Source organism: Mastomys coucha, unplaced genomic scaffold (assembly GCF_008632895.1).
Source record: "Mastomys coucha isolate ucsf_1 unplaced genomic scaffold, UCSF_Mcou_1 pScaffold23, whole genome shotgun sequence".
Classification (NCBI taxonomy): Eukaryota; Metazoa; Chordata; class Mammalia; order Rodentia; family Muridae; genus Mastomys; species Mastomys coucha.
Window position 1 is genome coordinate 101,782,560 of NW_022196906.1, and position 23,976 is coordinate 101,806,535.

A 23,976-nucleotide genomic window follows, 5' to 3' on the forward strand; every position below is an offset into this window, starting at 1 on the left:
TCGGGATGAGCATAGAGGATGGGGCTGTATCAGAAAGAGCTGAACTAAGGGCCCACATTTCCACTCACCCCCAGGAGGTCATCATCCACAAGGAGAAGCCCCTCGAAGCCACCTGTGTGATCTAGGACCACAGTAGATGGGCCAAGTCGGCCTTCCACTTGTCCTGGGAAGAGAGATGTGTGAAGTCAGGGATGGCAGAGGGTCTGACAGACACAAGGGAGACATGAGCTGTGCAGAGAACTCCAGGGTTTGACACCACCTTCCTCACCCTGCTCCCGAGAACACCTCCTACCCTGGCTCTCGTCGTCTTCACTGTCCACCTGTAGCAGCTGGTCCACATGCTCGGGCAGATTAAGGAAGTTCAGCGGTTTCCTAGGGAATGAGAGGATGCTGGGGGTCCACAGGTCCTTGAGCTCAGCCAAATAGCAAATCCCTGTCGCCCTTCTCCTTGAGCACTGGAGGATGGCTGGTGGAAGCTCCAGAGAAGTGGGGCTCAACCTCCCTAACACAATGGCCCTTCAATACAGTTCCTCACGTGGTGACCCCCAATGATAAAATAATTTCTGGGGCTGAGCACTGACTGTCTTCCAGAGGTCCTGAGTTCAATTCCCAGCAACCACGTGGTAGCTCACAACCATCTGTAATGGGATCTGGTGCTCTCTTCTGGTGTGTCTAAAAAGGGTGACAGTGTACTCAACATACATAAATCTTTTTTAAAAAATTATTGCTACTTTATAACTGTAATTTTACTATTGTTATGAATTGTACTGTATATACATAATATGCAACTCCCAGAGAGGTCACAACCCACAGGTTGACAACTACTGCTCTAAAAAAAGGACTTGTCTTGTCTGGTAAGCCAGCATATTGGGTTGGCCACTAGACTAAAACTGACAAGTAGCCCAGTTTGGCACATGTTCCTCAGGGCTGTTTAAAAATAAAAACTCATCAGTCTCAGTGTTTGTCTTATAAGCAAAGGACCAGAGTTCAATCCCAAGAACCCATATTTTTTAAAGAAAAGTTGGGGGCTGGAGAGATGGCTCAGCGGTTAAGAGCACTGACTGCTCTTCCAGAAGTCCTGAGTTCAATTCCTAGCAACCACATGGTGGCTCCCAACCATCAGTAATGGGGTCGGATACCATCTTCTGTGTCGGAAGATATTGACAATGTACTCATATAAATAAAAATAAATAAATCTTTTTTTAAAAAAGTTGGATGTGATAGCCTGTGTGTATAATTCGAGTATGGGGAAGAGGAGACAGGTGGAAATCTGCTCTTACTGGGGAGTCAACTAGTCGACTTAGCAAGTTCCAGGTCAATAGGAGACCCCTTCAAAACACCAAACAAGCAAGCAAAGAGAGGACACTGTCCGAGGGTTGACAACTTTTTCCTCTGGCCTCCACTGGCACCTCATGTTCCTTTACTACCAAAAGTGAGTTGTGTGCATGCCCTCACTCTAAGCTCAAGCTCACACCACCCTTCTAAGTTTTAATCCCTTATCTGTAAACAAAACAACAAGATAGCTGGATGTCAAGACATGAAGATTCCAGGGAACAGCATGCGATGCCCTTGTAGCTCACAACCTAACTTCTCTCAGACAATCTGTATTGATTCTGGGTGAGAAATTGAGGCGGGAGATAAGGCTGGGAGGAATGTCAGCTGCCAAGTTGGCCAGCACCAGGATTATCTAATTTAGTCCTTAACCCTAAACCTATGGTTCTTTTGTCAAGCTGCCCCACTACTCAGTCAAGGGAAACTAGGCTGATCGGACACGATCTTGCAGTACGAAGGGCTCAGCCCAGGAGAGGCTGCTGGCTGGCTCTATCCTATACCTTCCTGTCTTTGGGTGGCCAGCAGAATGCACAGTCCATCTACCCACAATCGTTTGTAGCCGAAGTCAAAAGGGCTGGGCAGCTTTGTCTGGGTAGCTGCCTAATCCTCTCAGCACTTGAGCACAGAACAGAAAGGGCCTACCAGGCTGGGAGTGGCCACACAGACCTTTAATCCCAGCACTTGGGAGGCTGAGGCAGGAAACAAATGCAAGTCTGAGGCCTAACTGGGCTATACAACAAGACGTGGGGGCGGAGGGGAGAGGGATAGTGGGAGAGGGAGAGGGGAGAGGGAGAGGGGAGAGGGGAGAGGGAGAGGGAGAGGGAGAGGGAGAGGGAGAGGGGAGAGGGGAGAGGAAGAGGGCACTGGCCTCAGCTCAGCTCCTAAGAATAGCAGGCAGTATTAACAAGCAGCAGGACTTGGCAGAGCAGAGACCTGATGCCCATACGGATCCAGTTCATAGACTACCAGCACCTGTTCTCCCTCTAATCTCAGGACCTGTTCTACTCATCTGCTTAAAACCAGCAGGCTCTGGAAGGGTTATAAATGAGCAGAGCACTGGCTCCCACAAGGCAGTTAGTCCTCAGGTTCATGGACCACATGCTTTCCTGCCCTAAGACAGGGCTGAACCCAAGCTGCTAGAGGTAGATTGTGCAAAGCTCCCCTCCTCACCCCTGCGGAGCCCCAGGCTGAAGTCAGGAGCCAGTTATACCCTTACCCAGCTAGTAATGAGGAAGGCTGAAGGCAACCCTCTCTCCGAATATCCCAGTAGTCCAAAGGCTGAAGGAAGCTTCCTCAAAAGCCACCCTGTGGGCCTATGATTTAGAGCGGCATGCTCTGTGCCTATGCGGGCAGCACATAATAAATACAGAGTGGCAGGCAGCTGCCATGAGATGGCCCCCACGGAGGCACTGCCCATTTGCCAAACCCTTGCCTGCCCTTTCTGGGATTTCCCAGGTCCTGGCCTAGAATCCTACATCTCCACAACCAGTGACTGATGGCCCTGCCTCCTGGGGGCCACAGCACTAGCAGTAGCATCTGCTAGTGGTCACATCGGGTGGGAATCAGATGGCCCTAAGAAGAAGCCAGCATTTGATGGTGGGGTGGGGTGGGGGTAAGGGTGGACAGGAGCCCTCCCGAGCAGGCTGATCACCCTGCTACCTAAACAGAACAGGCAATAAGGCTGACTTTGGGGGCTTCCCAAAGAGTAGAGATTGTGAACAATAAAACAGTTATACGATCCAGGAAAAACACAGGTAGGCACATTCATGCTTCACTGCAGGAAAAAAGTCCTACGTGACCCCACAGACAAATTAAGTTGGCAATAGTTTCAAAAGAGTTTGCAGAATAGGCATGGTGCCTGGATTTCCATCACCAGGGTAGCTAAAGCAAGAAGCTTATCAATTTGTGACCAGCCTGGGCTATATAGAAAAATCACTTTTTTTTTTTCTTTCTCAAGACAGAGTTTCTCGACTGTCCTGGAACTCACTTTGTAGACCAGGCTGGCCTCAAATTCACAAAATCTGCCTTCTTCTGCCTGCTGACTTCTGGGATTAAAGGTGTGTACCACTGCTGCCCAGCAAAATCATTTTTTAAAAAAAAAATTATTTTATGGGGCAGGAGAGGTAGCTCAGCGGTTAAGAGCACTGACTGCTCTTCTAAAGGTCCTGAGTTCTAATCCCAGCAACCACATGGTGGCTCACAACCACATGGTGGCTCACAACCATCTGTAATGAAATCTGATGCCCTCTTCTGGTGCATCTGAAGATAGCTATAGTGTACTTAGATATAATAATATATAAATCTTTAAAAAAATTATTTTGTTTATATGAGTACACTGTTGGTCTCTTCAGACACACCAGAAGAGGGCATCAGATCCCATTACAGATGGTTGTGAGCCACCATGTGGTTTCTGGGAATTGAACTCAGGACCTCTGGAAGAGCAGGCAGTGCTCTTAACTGATGAGCTATCTCTCCAGCCCCTCTCCCCTTTTTAAAAAAAGTAGTTACAAGTCAAATAGCTTACCCAGCCCTGGGTACCCTCATACCATTTTTACACAACCAAAAGGGCCTCTAAAGTGTACATAGTAGTATGGGCCATGGCAGAACTCTGGCCCTAAAAGATAATCACCAAAATCAATTCATACTATGGAAAAATATTCATGAAATAAGCATGATGATAAAAATAAAACTCTAAAGCTGGGCAGAGGCAGGCAGATCTCTGTGAATTCAGGGTCAACCTGGTCTACACATAAGTTCCAAGACAGCCAGTGATATATAGTGAGATCCTACCTCAAAAAGAAGAAAAAGAAGAGGAAGGAGGAGGAGGAGGAGGGAGAGGAGGAGGAGGAGGGAGAGGAGGAGGAGGAGGAGGAGAAGAAGAAGGGAAAAAGAATTCTAATTTCTGAGGCTCAGTGGCTGGGAGCACTGGCTATTCTTTCAGAGGACCCAGGTTCAATTCCCACATGGCAGCTCACCACTGTCATACCAGTTGCAGGGGATCTGACACCCTCACACAGACATACATGGAGGCAAAACACCAATGTACATAAGATAAAAATAAATACATTATTTTTTTAAAAAAAAGAATAGCCGGGCAGTGATGGCACACACCTTTAATCCCAGCACTTGGGAGGCAGAGGCAGGTGGATTTCTGAGTTTGAGGCCAGCCTGGTCTACAAAGTGAGTTCCAGGACAGCCAGGGCTACACAGAGAAACCCTGTCTCAAAAAACCAAAACAGGGCTGGTGAGATGGCTCAGCAGGGAAGAGCACCGACTGCTCTTCAGAAGATCATGAGTTCAAATCCCAGCAACCACATGGTGGCTCACAACCACCCACCACCCATAATGAGATCTGATGCTCTCGTCTGGTGTGTCTGAAGACAGCTACAGTGTACTTACATATAATAAATAAATAAATCTTTAAAAAAAAAAAACAACAAAAAAAAACCAAAACCAAACAATGTTGGGCCTTTCCAAGGGGAGTGCAAGGGGAACCTCGGGGAAGGAAACGATCAAGATACATTGTATTGGGCTGGTGAGATGGCTCAGCGGGCAAGAGCACTGACTGCTCTTCCGGAGGTCGTGAGTTCAAATCCCAGCAACCACATGGTGGCTTACAACCACCCATAATGAAATCTGATACCCTTCTGGTGGTCTAAAGACAGCTACAGTGTACTCATTTATAATAATGAATAAATCTTAAAAAAAAAAAAGAAGATACATTGTATTCCCACACACCTTTAGCCCTGGCACTAGGGAGGAAGGCAGATGTTTGAGGCCAGCCTAGTCTACAGAGCTAGTTTCAGGACAGCCAGGGCCACACAGAGAAACCCAGGAAAGGAAGGAAGGAAGGGAGGAGGAAGGAAGAGAGGGATGGAGGGAGGTGCTAGACCTGGTGGCACTCCAATCTGAATACTTAGGTGCCAGAGGCAGGTATCTCTCATACCGCCTCCGTGCTCCAGGGTACCTTGGACTAAATTGAGAGTTCCAGGCCAACCTGTCTTACAGTCTCAAAAGCAACTTTGAATATTTTTTTTAAAACCTTGTAGTTTACTTTGTTTCAATTATCACTCAACAGCAAAAAAGCTCTTTTTTTTTTTTGAGACAGTGTCTTCTCTCCCTGTATAGATCAGTCTTGAACTTCAATCCTCTTGCCTTTCCGAGTCCCAGGTGTTGGGCTCCATTTATTAGTCACAACCCTTCAGATCACTTTTTTCCAAAAGTGTTCTGAGGTGTTTTTTTTTTTTAATTCTGAATTATATTCTTTAGAATCTAAATTATGTGCATTGTAACATAAAGAACTCAGACTCAAATAAGTCAAAGAAGAGGAGGTTCGCTTTGCTTTGTTTTGAAGTTTCTGCTACTTGTAACTTCTTTGCAGGCTAAATATAAATTTATTCAACTGAGGTTTCTATTATGTAAGGTCAGGTAGAGGCTAAACATGGCAGAGTAGAGGTACAGAAAAATACACATAAGGCCGGATGCTAACAGAGGCCAAGGACACAGGACCCCCTCACTGGAAAGGAGCTATTGCTGTCTGGAGAGAGAAACAGAGTCCAGAGGGCAGCTGCAGGCACAGGCCTCACAGCTGGGAGCGGAGTCAGAATAGACCACCATGCCCTTCTCCATAACTGCAGTTTCGAGCATCAGAGAGGAATGGAGATACACATCCAACCATACCTGCTGGTGGCTGCAGGGGGCCCAGGGTCAGGAGAGGAAAAGACGCGGTACAGGTAGTCGCTCAGCAGTTTCTCTTGCACAATGCCTGGGTTACCCATCAGAAAAGAGAAAAGAGTCAGGTGATCAGAACAGCTCCTGGCCTCTACTGTTCCCACAGACAGCTCATCTTCGGCTAGCCACAAGGGTCAGAAGAGCAGCCACACTGAGTGCCCTTCTCTATGGATGTCGGCAAAGAATTGGTCACAGGAACAAGGGGTATAGGAAGTTCCATGTTTCACTGGACCTGGGCCCTTGCTGCTTCTGTCCCTTCCTTCTCCTTTCCCCAAAGGACACATCCTCCATGTCATGCCAGCCCTTACCTGTGACCCTGGACTTCTCAGCATCTGAGGTCAGCCTATAGCTCTTTCGGGAGAAAGACATGCCAGCCCCCTTGGATGCCATCTTTCATCACTCATGGGCAGTCAGTGGTCCTGGAGGCTGAGCCAGATGCAGAGTGTCTACTCCAGGCTAGTCAAAGGCACACAGACCTCAGTCCTGCAATGGGAGGAAAGCTTGGGAGCAGGTGAGACTGAGCCATGCACATTCATACACATACTAACCCAGGGCAGGGGTAAGCAAGGGCTCCGAGCTCTCCACACAGGGATGTTGGGTGGGATCTAGGCTGGTGTCAGGGACACTATGTCTCATGCTGTCTCAGTGCCCCATACAGGACTTAGTAGAGATCCGGTGCAAAGTATATTTGCTAAACCATAACTAAAAGCCTGATCTGGGGAAATCAGATCAACATGTCCAAAGTGAGGTGGCCTATATTTACACCTTGGTCATGGAGTCCAGCTCATATTCAAAAGGCAAGACCTTATGCCATGTTCCCGGCAGCCTCAAGACCCTCTTACTCCCCCAGAGTAAGACATATGTCATACTTAGCCCAAGCTTCCTCCTTTTTCTTATTTTCAGTCTCATTAGTTTTCTTGTACACACACACACACACACACACACACACACACACACACACACACCCATATACCCTTCTATCCTATGCAATCAACGCCCTAGCCAAGATCACTCTATTGGCCTTCCTAGCCTTGTCTATCCCTTGGGTAGCATGTTGTTGCTGTAGCTGCCACAGAAACTGTACTAAGTCCCTGATGCCTGTCTTACTATATGGGTGTGCTGTACAACACAGTAGTCAGGAGCCAGGAGTGGTTAAGTTTACAAAGTTAAAAACTGAACTTTCAGCTTCAAGAGTTCAGCGAGCACACATGACTGTACTAAACCGCAAGGCACAGGTGTACCATCACCACCACCGGCCCAGAAAGTTCTAGGAGCGCCTGTCCAGAGCTTGGCCTTTAGTCACTGCCTGAGCCAGCACTTCTTTTTCTGCAGCCTACTCTTATCACACCCCAAACGGGCCCTTAGCTCCCGCCACAAACCCTTGCCTGCCTGCATCATACCAGGCTCGGGAAGGTGATTCTGCTGCTGTGCCGCCCTCCAGGGGCCCTCGATGGACATCCACAACCAGTCCCTCTTATATCGGAACAATTGCAGGACTTATTGGACGCAGTTAGTAAGAACTGGAAGCCAACCTTCCAGACACACACTCTGGGTGTCAGGTGTAGAGGATTTAGAGGCGGAACCTGCGCCTGCCCCAGGGCTCCCTGCCACTCCATTATTGCCCAGCCCTTCTGGCTCTAACCGAACCTTCAGGCTCGGAACCGAACCGACTAAGTGTAGGTGGTCAAGGATGTCAAGGGCAGCGCATGCTCCCCCAGGTCGCCCCTGCTTGGCCCCAAGGTCCATAGGACCTGTCAGGCCAGCTCCCGCTGGGAGTCCTATACCGCAGGCCGCGGCACTGTCGCACTGGATCGGCCAGGGGCCTCGAGGGGAGTTACCGGACCCGCCCGGCTCATAGCCAGGCCGCCTCTCACTCACCCCCGGCCTCAGCCTCCGCGACCGGCTCACAACATCCGCCCAGCTTTTCGGCTACGGCACCCGTCCAGGGCCAAACCGCGTGCCCGCTCGCTCGCCGCTCCAGCCGCGCACGCGCACATGCACAGATCGCAACAGGCCATTGCTGGCAGAAAACCCATCCCGACTCCTACCAAGGTGTTCACCCGTTTTGCTAGATGGTCCACCTGTTTCGACCCCCGCCTTTCCTAGCCCAACCGTAGCAGGGACTATGTTCTAATCGGTCCCCAGGTTCACCTGTCTCAACTCCTACCTTGCTCGGAGGCCTGACCCACATGCAGCCTGAAAGGCCACTTCTGTCAGCAAATTTGCTACCTGTCACACCCGCGCACGCCCCCTCCCGACACCAGATCCAATGGGAAGGGATGCTCAGCTTACCTGAGATGACACTTCTAAGAGGCGATGGATGTTCCTAGGATGTGCCGCTAGGGGTGTGGGCTGGCTGGCCTACAGCTGGAACTCAACTGATAAGGCAGCTTGAGCAGGGAGAGGCAGCTTTAGGGCTGGGGAAATTACGGTCCTCGCTTTACAGGAAGAAACTGGGGCCCAGAAAAGTATAATCCGGGTGCCGGAAAATGTTGGCAACTGCTACTAGCAGAGTCTTTTGGCATAGAAGTGTCAGCAGGATGGCAGCCACTGTGGTCACTAAACTTTTGACGTGTGACCAGTGTAACTGAGAATTTCAGTTTTTCACTTTATAAATGTAATCACCTGACTACTGTGATGGGCACCACACCGCTACCGTAAAGCAGGCACCGGGGACTTCATGCAACTTCTGGAGCACCTGTAGCAACAACAGGTGACCTCAGGGATAAATGGTGGTAGGAAGACCAATGGAGTGATCTTGGCTAGACTGATGATTGCATAGAGAAGGCGGGCTCTGCCTCAGGGGTGCCTAATGTTTCCACACAGAACCCCCCTAAGTCCTGCCTACCACGAAGAGAGGCCTCTGGGGGATCTAGCTGCAGTGAGATGGACCTAGCCCTCAAGCCTAGGCTCCACCTAGCAATCGTCACCCGGTGTCAGTCAGGTCCACGCAGGTTCAGAGAGGGGGGTGTGGAGCCAGAGTCACCCAATCCTGAAGGGACAGATTTCACAATTTCCGGGATGGGGCTGTGGTGGGTCACAGTGCAGCCTCCAGCTTAGGAGAATGGGGTGGCTCTCACTTCTGCTGATTCTGGCACAGTGTTCATGGGCTCTTGGTGAGTGTCACCCACCCTGATCCCAATTTGCCTTCAGGAGGGAGTTCACCCCGGGTCTATATAACTATTCTCACTAAGAGTTTACTTTTCTTTGGGGCAGGGATCAGTGACCTTGGCCTGATGAGCAGAGCTGAGAGGGCTTGGGAATTCGAATATAAACGGTCTAATCAGGACTACATCAGGACATACTGTAGCACAGAGGCAGTCCTTCAACCAGAGAAACTATCCAACCCAGAAGGCATGGTTCCCAAGCCTAATTGCATCACTACAACTTAGGCCTCGTCTGGTGAGAGGCCAGACTTGGTGTCAGAATGCTGAAGGGCCTTCCCCAGAGAGTGTCTTAGCTCAAAGCCCAAAGATTGTCATCTGAGGGGCAAGAAGGGGCAAGTGTCATAGGGCCAACACCATCACCCAAATTCTCATGGAGTGGATGTATTAGACCAGAGCTCAATGCCAGGCCTCCTAGCAGACTGGTAATAAATACTTCCTGTATCTGGGCCTGCCTCCCCAGCTCACTGGGTATGGAGGGATTAGCTTGACCCTTGAAGATATACACAAGGTCCACCCCAAGGATTTTGTATTAGATTCCCTAAATGAACAAAAGATAGGGCATGTTAAAATATCTGTACTAATACACACATCATTTTCCCACGCCCATCATGCAGGGCAGCGATCACCACTGAATGACTTCCAGCTGCTTCGGGGCACAGAGTTAAGGAACCTGCTACATACAGTGGTGCCGGGGCCATGGCAGGAGGATGTGGCAGATGCTGAGGAGTGTGCTAGGCGCTGTGGGCCCCTTCTGGACTGTCGGTGAGTGGCTAAGCAGCCTAGCTGTGGCTGGGGGGCTGAGAATCTGGGTTGCCAGTTAGCCTTGTGTCTGCTCCCCAGAGCCTTCCACTACAATGTGAGCAGCCATGGCTGCCAGCTGCTGCCCTGGACTCAGCACTCACTGCACACACAGCTACGTCACTCCAGTCTGTGTGATCTCTTCCAGAAGAAAGGCAAGTGGTAGTGAGGAGGGGAAACAGGGTGAGTAACAGGGGCCAGGAAGCCTCAGCCCCCGTTGACCTTCCTCTATTGCTTCCAGACTATGTACGGACCTGCATTATGGACAATGGGGTCAGCTACCGGGGCACTGTGGCCAGGACAGCTGATGGCCTGCCCTGCCAAGCCTGGAGCCACAGGTTCCCCAATGACCACAAGTGAGCCAGACACTTAAGGTCAGACCGTTAGGCCTGAGGCAGAATTCCCCCAGCATATACTGTAGTAAGAATCTCTGTCTACAGGTATACCCCCACACCAAAGAATGGCCTGGAAGAGAACTTCTGTCGGAACCCTGATGGGGACCCCAGAGGTCCTTGGTGCTACACCACAAACCACAGTGTGCGTTATCAGAGCTGCGGCATCAAATCCTGCAGGGAAGGTAAGCAGCTGGGGTCAGTCAAGCATAAGGAGAGAGTGATAGGCCTGTCCCCACCTAGAAGTGAATTGGCCCTGTTTCCAGCTGTTTGTGTTTTGTGCAACGGCGAGGATTATCGCGGCGAAGTAGACATTACAGAATCAGGGCGGGAGTGTCAACGCTGGGACCTGCAGCATCCCCACTCGCATTCTTTCCAGCCTGAAAAGTATGTAGGCAGAATCCTTATGCTGGGGGTGGGGCTCAGCTCCACTGGGACGGGGCCTGAGTCCCAAGAGTCTTGTTACTGCTCCAAGGTTCCTAGACAAAGCTCTGAAAGACAACTATTGCCGTAATCCCGATGGATCTGAGCGGCCCTGGTGCTACACCACAGACCCGAATGTTGAGAGAGAATTCTGCGACCTGCCCAGTTGCGGTAGGCTGCAGGGACAGGGCCTAGGAAGGAACTTGGAAAAAACTGGCAGGCGCGGTTCAACTGGGAGAGGTACTAGGGAAGCTAGGCGTGGGTAGAGAGCAAAGCCTGCGAACACCAGAGACCAATTCCAGCTTTCGGGCAGGGCCCAACCTGCCTCCGACCATCAAAGGATCCAAGTCACAGCGGCGCAACAAGGACAAGGCTTTAAACTGCTTCCGCGGAAAAGGTGAAGACTATCGAGGCACAACCAACACCACCTCTGCGGGCGTGCCCTGCCAGCGGTGGGATGCGCAGAAGCCGCACCAGCACCGCTTTGTGCCAGAGAAATATGCTTGCAAGTGAGGTGATAGGCCGGAGCAGGGAGAGTGCACCTGTGGGTGGAGGAAGGTGGGACCTGGGGGCGGAGCCAGAGGTTCCAGCCTGCTGGGGGTTGGCTGGTGGGCTGGGTGGGACCCCACTCGCGATAAGTGACTACTCAGGGACCTTCGTGAGAATTTCTGTCGGAATCCTGATGGCTCCGAGGCGCCTTGGTGCTTCACGTCTCGACCTGGTTTGCGCGTGGCCTTCTGCCACCAGATCCCACGCTGCACTGAAGAAGTGGTGCCAGAGGGTGAGGCTGGAGCAGGGGGTACAGACCCTGGGCAGGAATCAACCCAGGGCTGACCACCGCTCTTGCCTGCCCACCACAGGCTGTTACCACGGCTCAGGTGAACAGTATCGCGGCTCAGTCAGCAAGACCCGCAAGGGCGTTCAGTGCCAGCACTGGTCCTCAGAGACACCACACAAGCCGCAGTGAGTATGTGCACATAGCCAGATAGGGCCTTAACTCTAGGCCGGAATACCTTAAGTTCTTGTGACCCTAAAGAGGGTCTGACTGGCCTGCTATGTGCCCCTACCTCCTGCCCCTACGTCTAGATTCACACCCACTTCAGCACCACAGGCGGGACTGGAGGCAAACTTCTGCAGGAATCCGGATGGGGACAGCCATGGGCCCTGGTGTTATACTTTGGATCCAGAGACCCTGTTTGACTACTGTGCCCTACAACGCTGTGGTGAGTACTTAAGACTTCCCCTTGTCTGGGTTTTAGACCTCACCTCCACAGACTGGCTCCTTTAACCTGAGTTAACTTGTTCTTGCAGATGATGACCAGCCACCATCCATTCTGGATCCCCCAGGTATGGGGTTGGGCCAGTTGTGGGTATAACATCTTTGACCCTGACCCTCACTGAAGGTTTCATCCTGCCCCACCCCCAGACCAGGTGCAGTTTGAAAAGTGTGGCAAGAGAGTTGACAAGAGTAATAAACTTCGTGTGGTGGGGGGCCATCCTGGGAACTCACCGTGGACGGTCAGCTTGCGGAATCGGTGAGGCCTATGTGCTTATCTCAAGGAGCTGAGGCTGTAAACTGTGGTTATATCAGTAGAAGATGGATACCTGGCCTTGTATCAAAAGGTCTTTGCCAAAAATGACAGTCTAACATGTGTCCTAATCTTTACTCCTCTAGACAGGGCCAGCATTTCTGTGGGGGTTCTCTAGTGAAGGAGCAGTGGGTACTGACCGCCCGGCAATGCATCTGGTCATGGTGAGCCTTCCTTGGGTTTAGGGACTGGGGACTCCTAGCCTACCTTCATCCTACTTCTCCTTGCCATTGTGTGTCCGCACCAGCCCAGTCAGTTCAACAAGCCAACAAGCCAACTCAATTGGGACAGCTGGTTAGGAGTCAAGAATGATCTAGCAGGGTCTCTCTCTCCCAGCCATGATCCTCTCACAGGGTATGAGGTATGGTTGGGTACAATTAACCAGAACCCACAGCCTGGAGAGGCAAATCTGCAGAGGGTCCCAGTGGCCAAGGCAGTGTGTGGACCTGCAGGCTCCCAACTTGTTCTGCTCAAGCTAGAGAGGTATGTGGACAAGTTGAGAGGGTGTGAGGCAGGGCTGGCCTTGTGGTCATAGGTCCTAAATACCCTCGTTCCCGCTAAAGACCTGTGATCTTGAACCATCACGTGGCTCGGATTTGCCTGCCCCCTGAACAGTATGTGGTACCTCCAGGGACCAAGTGTGAGATCGCAGGCTGGGGTGAATCCAACGGTAAGAGCACAGTGCCTAAACATGGGCTGCTACAGGCCAGGAGGCCCAGCACTAGTTTTGGCTCAAGGATCCTCTCCTTATCATTGCTTGCACTCCAGGTACAAGCAATAACACAGTCCTTCATGTGGCCTCGATGAAGGTCATCTCCAACCAGGAATGTAACAGGAAGTACCGAGGACACATACAAGAGAGTGAGATATGCACGGAGGGACTGCTGGTCCCTGCGGGGGCTTGTGAGGTCAGTGGGAGAGCTCCTGGGCCAGCCTGGGAAGGGGTTGGAAGCTGGAGCGATAGTACTTGATGACCAAGGGGGCAGGATGCCAGGGGAGGTTAGTCATTGGCAAGGTCCAGAACCTTCACCCGTTTTTCTGCCTGCTAGGGTGACTACGGGGGCCCACTTGCCTGCTATACCCATGACTGCTGGGTCCTACAAGGACTCATCATCCCGAACAGAGTGTGTGCACGGCCCCGCTGGCCAGCTGTCTTCACACGTGTGTCTGTGTTTGTGGACTGGATTAACAAGGTCATGCAGCTGGGGTAGGCCTGCTTTTGATCCCTTAGAGATGACAAGACCTCTCATCAAACATAAAGCGCCTTTTCTCTATGTCTGTACAGAGTGCTTCCGAGTCTCTGTTTCTAGGGAATGAGTTGGTGACTCCTTGCAAGAGGCTGTGTGGCTTAAGACCAGCACACTCTAGGCTAGGTGCTCTGATCCCAGAACGACTTCAAAAGTTGTGTACTGTGGGTGGGCAGGGTGCCACCATCTTCCAGAGGCACTCCTGGGAATGCAAGGATAGTGCACAAGTTTCCAGCACATAGGATCAGAGCAGAAAGAGCTATGTTGGTCTGCACCAGTCCCATTTGGCTAGGACGGGCAGGGGCTGAGTCTCTCGCGGCTTCTGTCAGATGACAGAGATGAATCCACTGTGGATATCAAACTCAAGACCTAGGGTTTCTGAACCCCAAGGTAGAGTCTGGGGTTGGGGACGGCTTGGTATAAAGTCCCAGCACAAACCAGGCTCTGTGTCCTCCTTTATTATGATATGGAGTCCATAGTCCTCTGCCCACTCATCTGGAGTCCAGAGCCCAGGAAACCTCTTGGCGGTTCTGCCAGATCCTGGAGCTTACCAAGAGCAAAGTGCAAGACAGACTGTCCAGCTCACAAAGAACGACAGGGCTTCAGCTGCCCAAGTGTGTGTGCAGCCAAAGCACGGTATTCATGAAGCTGTCTGATTCCACCTCCACCTCTGATAGTGCATGGGTGCTCTTGGGATACAGCAGGAGCCTGTATGAGCAGCAACACAGGACATTGGAGGGTCCTGTCCTGTTTACCTGCCACCAGCTGCCCAAATTATTCATGACACTCACCGGACAGGCACATTCCGGGCCTTAAGGGCATGATAATACTCCATTCCCTGCTTGAAGGGTACACGCCGGTCCTCCTGGCCCAGCATCAGTAACACTGGTGTCTTTACCTAGGTGCATAGGAGGCAAGGAACTGTGGTGAGCTGAGCTCTGGATTCCGGAGGAATGGGTGGCACACACAAGAATACCTGGGTACCTGAGGGATGTACTTGATGGGTGATTTATCCAGCATCTCCTCCCACACATTCAGGTCTGGCAGGCAGTCGTTGCTATAAGGGAAGCCAGTCTCCACCATACACCTATAAAAGACCAAAAGATTCAGACTGCAGGATTTCCCTGGAAATATGGGGTGGAAGTTAGAGCAGGGACTTTTAATGCGCACTTACCAATCAGGGATGTCAGTGGAGCCCATCATGGAGACAATGTTGATTACTGGGTTCCGGGCTATACAGGCACTGTAGGTCTCTGGGTATTGACCAATCAGGTGGCAGGAGAGGAACCCACCATGGGAACCACCCATAAGGGCCACACGTCTTGCATCGAAGTGTTCCTCCTGGAGCACCTGCTGCACTGCAAACTAAAGTGTGGGCAGAGGATGCCACAGCTCGCCCACTGCCAGCTGAAGGCCGGGACTCCACCCTCCCTGTCTAGGAGCCCAGCACCCGGCTACCTGGACATCCTTCACATCCTGGTGGCCCACATTGCCTGGGAGGGAAAGGATGCTGTCTTGGCCAAAACCAGTGGAGCCACGATAGTTCACTAAAAGTGAGGCAAGATAGTCAGGTGATGTTCTCAGCCCTCAACCCCATTCCATGTATCTGTGAAGTAGGCTCTAGGACCAGCTGCATCACATGCTGTCAAGGGGAAGTAGCCAAGAGATAGGAGCAATCTGCTTCCCAGACACCACAGCATCCTCTCCATGGAAGCTTCAAGTTAATCCACATGATCACAGGTTATGAAGCCAGTGGCTAGGTCAGGGCAATTTCTAGTAGTAGTTTTGTTTTGTTTTGAAGACAGGGTTTCTCTATGTAGCCCTGGCTGTCCTGAAACTCAGTCTATAGACCAGGCTGATCTTGGACTCAAAGCTCCACCTGCCTCTGCCTCCCAAGTGCTGGGATAAAGGAATGTGGCGCCATTGTCCAGCCCAGTAGCAGTTTCTAAAGAGTATGTACACCATAGAAAAGCACATACAGCCAAGGCCACTTCATGGAACTCCAGTGGGACTGCAGGTCCTTTCTTACTTACCCAGTAGTACTGCAAAGCCCATCTTGCAAAGCATGGCTGGGAACAGCATCCAGGCAGTGACAAAGGATGAATGGGGTCCCCCTGCAGACAGGAAGCAGAGGGTGGAAGACCAGCTAGGAGGGGTAGGGAGGGAGGGCTCTTAGGTAAATACCTACCATGGGGCATGACTACCATGGGGACCTGGGTCTTGTCTGGAGGGTTGCTGGGCTGCAAAAGGATTGCTTCAAAGTCAAGGTCAGCTGCAGGGAGAAGGCAGCAGTCAGCAAGACCAGTGCTACTTCACAAAGGCTCCCTCAACCAAGGCCCATCTGCAGTATGGCAAAACAGAGGCCTAGCCAAGGTAGCTCACAGGCAGCTCACACATGACACATGGAGCCCCCTAAAGCTTGTGCACTTTTCTGCCTGTCAGAGAGCCCTTTTGTCTGACAGGATAACATTCTGGTGTAGTCATATAATCCTTGTGTGTGGCCTGTTTCCTTTAACCCCTTAATTTCCTGACCACAGATGATATGCCCTGGCAGGACCCGGTGCTGATAACCACAGCAGGTACTCAGATCTCTGGACACTACTCCCCATGACCCTAAGATCAGAAAACCTTTTAGAGGACATCCTAGAAAGCCTGCAATGTGAGCTAGGAAGGGTCACCACTGTGTTGTGTGCCGGGATCTGGAGAAGGTGCTCATCTGCCATTGGCCCAGCTCACCATACTGTACATTCTCTTGGTCTGGAGGTGGGTGTAGCACTCGGATGCCCCAGTGAATGTCAGGAATAGGTTCAGCCTCCTCCAGGGACACCCATGACACAGACTGCTCCTTCCCAGCAGGAGGCAGGAACCCAACTTTCTGCCAAAGGGAAGGAAAGTGTCACAGGTGGGCAAGCTCTAAAGAGCACAGCATAAATTCCTGTTGAGTAGTATATGCCAGTAGACATCTGGACCACCCCTAGCCCTACCACATTTCTTGGTTTCTAGGTTTCCCTGTCTCCCTGGACTCTAATAATAAGTGACTGGGCACTTCTGTAGGCACATTGTTCAGGACGGTGCAAATGTTAGCCCCTGGTTCCTACTCACGAGCCCAAAGAACTATAGGCTAGGCTGGAGCCCAGTCGTCTTTGCCCTTCTACATGCTGACCAACCATGGTCAGGCTTTGGGTTCAGATCTATGGCATGGAAGCTTGTAAGTCCTGTCTTCTAGCCTGGGACCCACAACACTCACCAGGCTTGGGGGCAGATTGGGTGTGGAGAACTGGGCCACCATAAGGTCTCTGTCAATTGTAAGCAGCTTCCAGCTTCCTGCCGATCCCTCTAGAGGAAGCAGATGATATAAGTGCCGGGCAGGGGCCACCAGTTTTCTTTTTTTTTTCTTTTTTAAGTTTTTCTGAGACAGGGTTTCTCTGTGTAGCCCTGGATGTCCTGGAACTCACTCTGTAGACCAGGCTGGCCTTGAACTCAGAAATCCGCCTGCCTCTGCCTCCCAAGTGCTGAGATTATAGGCATGTGCCACCACCGCCCGAAAATGTGTAGCCCAAGCTGGCCTCAAACTCGTGATCCTCCTGCGTCTGCCTCCTTCAGCAAATCCTACTGGCGTGCGCCACCACAACTGGCCAGTTTTCTACCTTTAACCCTGAGAGGCACACCTAACTACACATGTCCTGGGTAAGCCTCCTGTTCATCCAACAGACACAGGCTATGCTCAAGAATTACCAGACCACTAGGCGGTGGTGGCGCATGCCTTTAATCCCAGCACTTGGGAGGCAGAGGCAGGTAGATTTCTGAGTTCGAGGCCAGTCTGGTCTACAGAGTGAGTTCCAGGACAGCCAGGGCTGTAAAAAACAAATGAACAAACAAACAAACAAACAAAAAAAGGAAGGGCCAAACCTAAGGACACAGAAAGCTACCAAAGCATTCTACCTACTCCAGTGACTATGGTGTGGAAGGATGACAGCCTTAGCCCAAGAAACTGGGTGGGGGAAGGGGGACTGGTCAAAAGTTTGTCATTCATTACTATTATTATTTTTATTTTATTTATTTATTTTTTTTTGAGACAGGGTTTCTCTGTGTAGCCCTGGCTGTCCTAGAAGTTACTCTGTAAACCAGGCTGGCCTCGAACTCAGAAATCCGCCTGCCTTCGCCTCCCAAGTGCTAGGATTAAAGGCATGCACTACCACTGCCCAGTGTTGTTGTTATTATTATTTACTTATGTGCACTAGACTTTGTATATGCTAGGGAAACACCCTAGTAATGACCTATGTCCTAAGTCAGAGATGTAGAATTAGAACTTTGGCATCTGTAGTGGTTTGAATAAAACTGGTCCCCAAAAGCCTCATAGGGAGTGCCACTATTAAGAAGTGTGGCATTGCTGGGCAGTGGGGTTTCTCCAGGGTTTGGGCAGGCAGTGGATGGCTGTAATAGCTTGGTAAGAAAGGTCTGTAGACCTTAGGACAGGGGTGGGGCTCTGGGGCCAGGGCGTGTGGAGGCAGTAGTGCAGCGGAGAAAAGAGGTAGTGTCCTGGCTAGCTCCTCAGGGCACTGCTGGCAAGGGCTGCGGAGCATCCGTGGTGAGAATGACTGAGCATAGCACTGCTAGCCCGTGTCAAGTTCTAGCTCCTTCCTAAGCTGGCTGCCCATCCCCCGCCCTGCAGTCACCCTACTGCAGAGGTCCTGCTCACCTGCTGTCAAGGAGGTGACACTGCCCGTCTGGGTGTCCACAGCAAACAGGTCCTTAAACAGAGGGGAGACCACTTGAAGCATCACATCCAATGACCCTCTGGGGCCTCTCCCTATTTCCTTTCTGCTGGCTTAGGGACACTTTGGCCTATGGTGATGGCAACTCTGTATAACAGGGAGAACCCTGGATCTAGATTCAGTTCCTTCACAAAGTACTGGATACACGCAGGCAAGGAAAGGAAGGGTATGAGATCAAATAATATCATACCCAAAGGACCATGGCACGTTCCAGCACATCTTCCCTCAAGGACCCATCCGGTCTCCATCAAGTGTCATTACAAAGTGTTCAGGGACCCATCTCAGAGATGGCCCCAAGGATTGGGCCTCTTCTGTGGGGCACCAGAACATCTGGTCCCCTTAAGGAAAAGCAAGTCCAGCAGAAGGCAGAAAAGGCTTCAAGGGGCTAGTTAAGACTTTCTGGCTTGGCATTCCCCTAGGGCCATATACTCACTCTGCCCCAGGTCCTAAACTCCTCGGCAGATGATCAGAGGGCAGATGTTGATCCTACCTCTCCCCACAATCAGGGGCTTTTACCTGCCGACTGCGCTGGGCCGAGTCAAAGACCACTCTCTGGCTGTCAGCTGACCAGCATCCCAAAGGAAGAAGGCTGCAGAAGATCCCAGAAAAGTTCTCTACAAAGACAGAAAGGCCTAAGCTGCATCTAAGAGTGGAGGTCTGGGGGATTGAAACTATGAAGTTGGGGAATTCACCCAGGGCCCCTGAGATATGTGGTAGAATCCCAGTCCTAGACATGACGGTACCCTTGGCAATGAGGAGTTCACTGAGTAAGAGGGGTAGGGGGAGGACCCAAAGAGGCAGAATTGGCAAGAGGAAGAACAAGCTCATGCAGCAAACTCGATGCTTTCCTATTGGTTGTTCCCTTTGGGGTTTTGGCAACATTAAATGCCTTAACCTTATTAAGAGAACATGTTTGTCCACCACAGTGCAGAGTACAGCAGCTCACGCAGGAGCTCAGAAGGTGGACATAAGCACACTGTCCACAAATGAAACAAACTCATGGAGGCCAGTGCACTGACTGGACACACGGCTAATGGGCAGAGCTGAAGCTCAGAGTAGGTCCCTACTATCGTGTCCTTGCAAACTAAAGGTGTGTGCTAAGTAAGGACCAAGCACAGGGCTTTGTACGTGCTAGCCATGTGCTTTACCACTGAGCCACATTACGGCTGCATCCCTGCAACTTTGTCCACTGGACCTGCCCACAGGACCCTTGGACCCTTGGACCCTTCTGGGTGGCTTGAGAAGAGAAGACTTTCACCCCATGCCTGAGGATTGCAGGCAGAGCTCCCAGCACCCAGCAACCGGTGTTGAGAGAGGAGCCTCACAGCTACAAGCCACCTTTCCAGGGCACCAGCTGACTTAGACCGGACAAAGGTTGCTGGGGTCCGGTGGGATAGAACGGAGCACAGAGTTAACAAAGAGCCCACAGCCCCAGTGCTTCTCAAGTATAACATTCCAAACTAATGTATGTTCTGAGACTCATCCCAAGCCAACTTGGGCTACTCTGACCTTAGTTTTGGTCTAGCCAAGAACTTTCTATCATGCTACTACCCACAGTAGCATCTTCTATCTCTGTTGGGCCTGGGCACGGGGCTGCAGGAGCCAAGAGAGAGTCCTCCAAAGGAACCAGGTAGGAGGGATACATAGCAGCACTATGGGCCCTACAGATGTCCCCGGTCAGGCACCTCTTACCTCCCAGCTTCCGAGGTACAATGTCCACCACCACTGAGGTGACCTTGGTGTACCAGTCATACTGCAAGAGAGCGCGATGGTCAAACCCACCAGGCCATGGATCTCAGGGCACAGAGCTCTGTTAGCTATCCCTTTGGGTGACAACTTAGGGAGAGATGGGGGCTAATTTATCTCTTTTATGGGAGCCTGGACTTGTCTCAGATAGGCATGTCTCTTGGACTTCCACCCAGAGCTCTCCTTGTGCAGGGGATGGACTCTGTCTAACCCCCAACGCTGCCCCTGCTCCTCGCAGAGCCTGGCTACTTGGAGACATGAACTAAGAGACGAGCATCTCTGTGGCTGGAGGAGAGCCTTGAGGTGGTGAGCCCTGAGAGTAGGCAAGCCTCCAGGTCCTATGTTGAAGGGTCAGGCCACTGATCCACTGAGGACAGGAGAGGGCCCCGAGGGGGGGAGATAGACGATACTGTCCCTTTAGCCCTCATTCCCCAATAAGAAGCAAACCATCCTCCCACCCCAAACCCCTTCAGCTCACCAGACAGAGCTGGCTGCACTGGTGATGAGGGACTAGAGACGGGTACTGCAGGTAGACGATGCGACACTGGTCTGGGCTCAGCCGAGGAGAACAGACGGCCAGGGAATCATCCGAGAGTAGTTCTAGGCCACAGAAACATGAGCATCACATAGACCGAGGAAGGCTAGCAGTCAGGAAAGCCCATGCGGACGCCAGACACTTACCACACTTCCCCCCGCTCAGGTCCACATAGTACAGAGCTGATCTGGAAAGGTCAGAGAGACACTCAGCTCCATGGTCAGCTGGGCCATCAGGGCCCTCGGGTCCACCCACTTCCTCACCTGCGATTGGTGCAGTAGCGGATACCTAGCCGGAAGGGTTCATGCCACCAGCCCACAAACACCACACCGGTGTCACCAGGGGCCCAGAAAGCCTGTAAACAAGACCACAAAGTTAAGTCTGAGCAAGACGTGATTGCTCAAGCAGGGGACCCCGATTCCGGGAGGGGTACAGGCCAAGTTACTGCTGACCTGACCAGGGGACACATTTTCAGGGACGCCCTCAAGCACTGAGATGTTGCCACTCTCGATATCCAGCACGCAGAGCACAGGGATGCTTTTCGAAACCATGGTTTCTCCCCAGTCTTCATAAAATACAAACTGGTCTCCCTGAGAACAGAGGCCGCTCAATGCCCAGGGTGCCTACAGACCCCTGCCCTGCCTCCTAGACACTCGGGCCTCCCAGGTCCACTGGCTGCAGTGCAGGGCTGCCCGGCAGGGCCTTCGTGGCCTGGCCACACCACAAGCACCTTGATGGCCTGGTCTGGCTTCTTCGGCCTGGCCATCTCATCCTCGCTGGCACTGATGTCCAAGGCTTTGGTCTGAAAGAAGGACTCAGCCTTGGGACGCTTCTTCTCCGCCACATACAACAAGTGTGTCTCTGAGTGTGACCAGGAGAGGCAGCCAAAGCAGTCTGCGTGCAGGGGAGGGACGGTTAGGGGGAGCCCAACCCTACAGCTGCCCCTTCTTCCCACCCCGCCTGCTTACCAGCCAGGCACCTCACCATCCTCATAAACAGGCCCATGCTTCTCCAGTGCGGACAGATTGAAACTCTTGAGCTTCCGGTTCTTCTCCCAGACCTGGGGAGACCTGGGCATCAGGCTGCCTGCCCGCCCTCCACAGATCCTCACCTGTGGCGCTAGGTGACCGACTGCCTGCCACCTCATCCTTGCAGACTCACCTCCAAGAACTGTTTCTCCTCTCCTGAGACTGCGCCTCCAGCCTTGCGAAGCACAGCTTTCATGGTGCCTGAGGGAGACTCTCTGCTCAGCAGCCTGAGAACAGGGGTTGCAAGTCAGGAAGGTGCCAAGCCCCCCAAAAACCTTGTGCTGCCCTCTTCACTGGTCACAAGCCCTAAGATGAGTCTGTCTGTCTGTCTGTCTCTCTCTCTCTTTCCTTCCTTTCTTTATAAGCCTGTCTTGGTTGGTCTGGCGTTACAAAATCAGAAGAGGCAGCACAAGAGACTATCATATCTCTCAGCTAACTGGGACTCTGATCTCACATCAGCCCATGAAGCACTTCAGCCTCAAGCTAGCCGGCCTTCTCTCTCTCCCTTAGGTTACTGACTTGACTGTTTGCAGAGTCCCAGGGACCTAGGACGGAGTTTGGAAGAGGCTTCTAATATTTATCAGGCCATGTCTCCAGAGACCAAACTAGCTCTCAGGGAGCAGGCCCCTTGTTCTTTACTCCCCTGAAGCCACCCAAAGTTGTCCCCGAAGGGGACAGGCACAGAGCTCGACAACCCTAAGGGACACACGGCGGCATTTATGAGAGGCTAGGACGTCAGGTGGCTGTGGTCTCGTCTACAAACTCCTCCTGTCACACTTACTCCCCCCGGGTTTCCACACTGTTGCCCGCAGGCCCGGCAAACACCACCGAGTCTCCGTCATGGAACACTAGGTACTGGCGGCAGAATCGGATGTTCTCCATTCGATCCAAGTCCCTCTGAGTCCACTCTGCAAGGGAGGCAGGAGGCTGCTCAACTTGTCTGGGCCAGTTTAGACCACCGCCCACCAATCAAGGCCTACCTTTCCCAGTCTGTCTCCGGACATCCTGAGTATAGCCTGGACAACACTTGACTTAATATAACCTAAGCCTAGGCTTCCAGAGCCTGAGCTGGCAGAGCGAATCCACTACCAACCATCGAATTCTAAGGGCAACATAGCTGCTGTTGGCCTGTAGAATGTAAGGGCTGGAGAGTCCTGCGAGGTTCACACCTTGCACTCAGATCTGACTTTTACTCTCACACTTTCAACTCATTTACGGGCATTATTAATCCGGAAGGCTAGCACAGCCCCCAAAACACCTGTACACAGGAACTACAGCTGGGTTTCCTCTCCAAACCCGTGTCAAGCACTGTGCCCTCCAGCCCGCCTCTCCACCTGGATGCACGGCCCGTCGCCACCCAGTTCCCTCGGTCTACACACCAGTGTGCACCGTCCGATAGAGGCCCCCATACTGCGTGGTGACCTCCGGGCCCAGGCAGGCGGCGCTCAGCGAAGGCTGGCGGCTAAGGCCCCGGTACAGCGCTGCCGCCTCCTGGGGCTCACTCAGCAGCACCTGCGCAGGGGACACACCAGGGTCAGGCTCAGCCCGGGCTACGGAGGCCACGGGGGCCACGGGCCGAGCCCTCACCTGACGCTCCATAGTCGGTCTTTCGGTAGCAGCTAAGTCCCGGAAGTGAAGCTCCGGGGGCGGGGCCTAAGGCGGTCCCCAGTTTCCGCTACATCCAGAGGCGACCTGGGACCCGCAGGGCCTTGAGTAAGCTCCGGCCGGTCGGCAGGGGCGGGGCCTAGATGGTAAGAAGGCGGGGCCTACGAGGGAGCCGCCCAGAGGGGGGAGGAGCGGGAACCAAGTGAAAATTCAGTGGAGGACTAGGCGAGTGGGAGGCAGAATTGGGGAGTCGAGTCCTGGGATTTTTGGAGAGGGAAAGCATCCGAGGAGTGAGGGCGGACGTATAGCAGCAGGATACAGAGCTATACGTCTCGGGGAGAGGGAGGTCTGGGAGGAGTGAAGGAAAGAGGACCGGACTCCAGCCGATTGTGAGCTGAAAGCTGAGTGGTCAGAAAGTTTTGAGCGTCGAAGGGCGGGGCTTCGGAGGAACACTAATGATCCTTAAGGATGAGGGGCGGGGAGGTGGGGGGGAAAGGGTGGGAACCGAACACTGAGACTAGTGGGTCCTTGAAACCGGAACGTTGTGGGGCGCGGCACTCGCGGGGATCTCTTTCAGCTCTCTTCCCATCTACTGCAAGCCAGGCGAT

At 52.3% G+C, this 23,976-nt stretch overlaps 3 protein-coding genes across 9 annotated transcripts in view; 1 reads left to right on the forward strand and 2 right to left on the reverse strand.

Annotated features, from left to right (window-relative positions):
• Rnf123 (ring finger protein 123) overlaps window positions 1–8,456 on the reverse strand; it is a 27,834-nt gene extending 19,378 nt beyond the window's left edge. For 2 of the 7 annotated variants that reach the window (XR_004111279.1, XM_031343180.1), the window contains exons 1-5: window positions 7,942–8,066; window positions 6,372–6,546; window positions 6,013–6,097; window positions 293–372; window positions 69–163 (exon numbers count right to left, since the gene is read on the reverse strand). Coding sequence is in view for 6 of the 7 variants with exons in the window: in XM_031343180.1 (XP_031199040.1) it covers window positions 69–163; window positions 293–372; window positions 6,013–6,097; window positions 6,372–6,453 (342 nt within the window). In the remaining variant the exon portion in view is untranslated. The other 5 variants (XM_031343182.1, XM_031343183.1, XM_031343185.1 and 2 more) reach the window with 5 other exon arrangements.
• A 147-nt stretch (window positions 8,457–8,603) lies between these two features.
• Window positions 8,604–13,700, forward strand: Mst1 (macrophage stimulating 1). Its single transcript, XM_031345732.1, has 18 exons — window positions 8,604–8,646; window positions 9,845–9,992; window positions 10,071–10,183; window positions 10,270–10,384; window positions 10,469–10,605; window positions 10,687–10,807; window positions 10,896–11,014; window positions 11,157–11,352; window positions 11,494–11,624; window positions 11,704–11,806; window positions 11,930–12,066; window positions 12,155–12,190; window positions 12,270–12,378; window positions 12,519–12,596; window positions 12,769–12,915; window positions 12,996–13,102; window positions 13,201–13,340; window positions 13,482–13,700. The coding sequence occupies exons 1-18, from the start codon at window positions 8,604–8,606 to the stop codon at window positions 13,641–13,643; spliced, it is 2,142 nt and encodes a 713-aa protein (XP_031201592.1). The 3' UTR covers window positions 13,644–13,700.
• Window positions 13,701–14,122: 422 nt separating this feature from the next.
• On the reverse strand, window positions 14,123–23,479 carry Apeh (acylaminoacyl-peptide hydrolase). The gene is made up of 22 exons (XM_031343194.1): window positions 23,351–23,479; window positions 23,143–23,275; window positions 22,545–22,671; window positions 21,897–21,990; window positions 21,720–21,795; window positions 21,466–21,629; window positions 21,188–21,325; window positions 20,999–21,090; window positions 20,882–20,922; window positions 20,679–20,800; window positions 20,147–20,207; window positions 18,971–19,068; window positions 18,379–18,430; window positions 16,927–17,015; window positions 16,416–16,554; window positions 15,868–15,951; window positions 15,713–15,793; window positions 15,138–15,226; window positions 14,854–15,044; window positions 14,664–14,766; window positions 14,471–14,577; window positions 14,123–14,387 (listed from the first exon to the last, which is right to left on the reverse strand). Exons 1-22 carry the CDS (start codon window positions 23,360–23,362, stop codon window positions 14,282–14,284), a joined length of 2,199 nt encoding a protein of 732 aa, XP_031199054.1. The 5' UTR covers window positions 23,363–23,479; the 3' UTR covers window positions 14,123–14,281.
• Between the last annotated feature and the right edge of the window lie 497 nt (window positions 23,480–23,976).

What these genes read in the sequence shown, in the direction of transcription:
- Apeh (XM_031343194.1), bottom strand. An exon ending in CGCTACTGCACCAATCGCAG is followed by an intron (nt 20,923 to 20,998) that starts GTGAGGAAGTGG and finishes TGACCTTTCCAG; the next exon opens with ATCAGCTCTGTACTATGTGG. An exon ending in GGGCTTTGCAGTACTACTGG is followed by an intron (nt 15,227 to 15,712) that starts GTAAGTAAGAAA and finishes CCTCACTTTTAG; the next exon opens with TGAACTATCGTGGCTCCACT.
- Mst1 (XM_031345732.1), top strand. Translation starts at nt 8,604, where the DNA reads ATGGCAGCCACTGTGGTCACTAAACTTTTGACGTGTGACCAGT. An exon ending in CATCAAATCCTGCAGGGAAG is followed by an intron (nt 10,606 to 10,686) that starts GTAAGCAGCTGG and finishes CCCTGTTTCCAG; the next exon opens with CTGTTTGTGTTTTGTGCAAC. An exon ending in CGGCAATGCATCTGGTCATG is followed by an intron (nt 12,597 to 12,768) that starts GTGAGCCTTCCT and finishes TCTCTCTCCCAG; the next exon opens with CCATGATCCTCTCACAGGGT.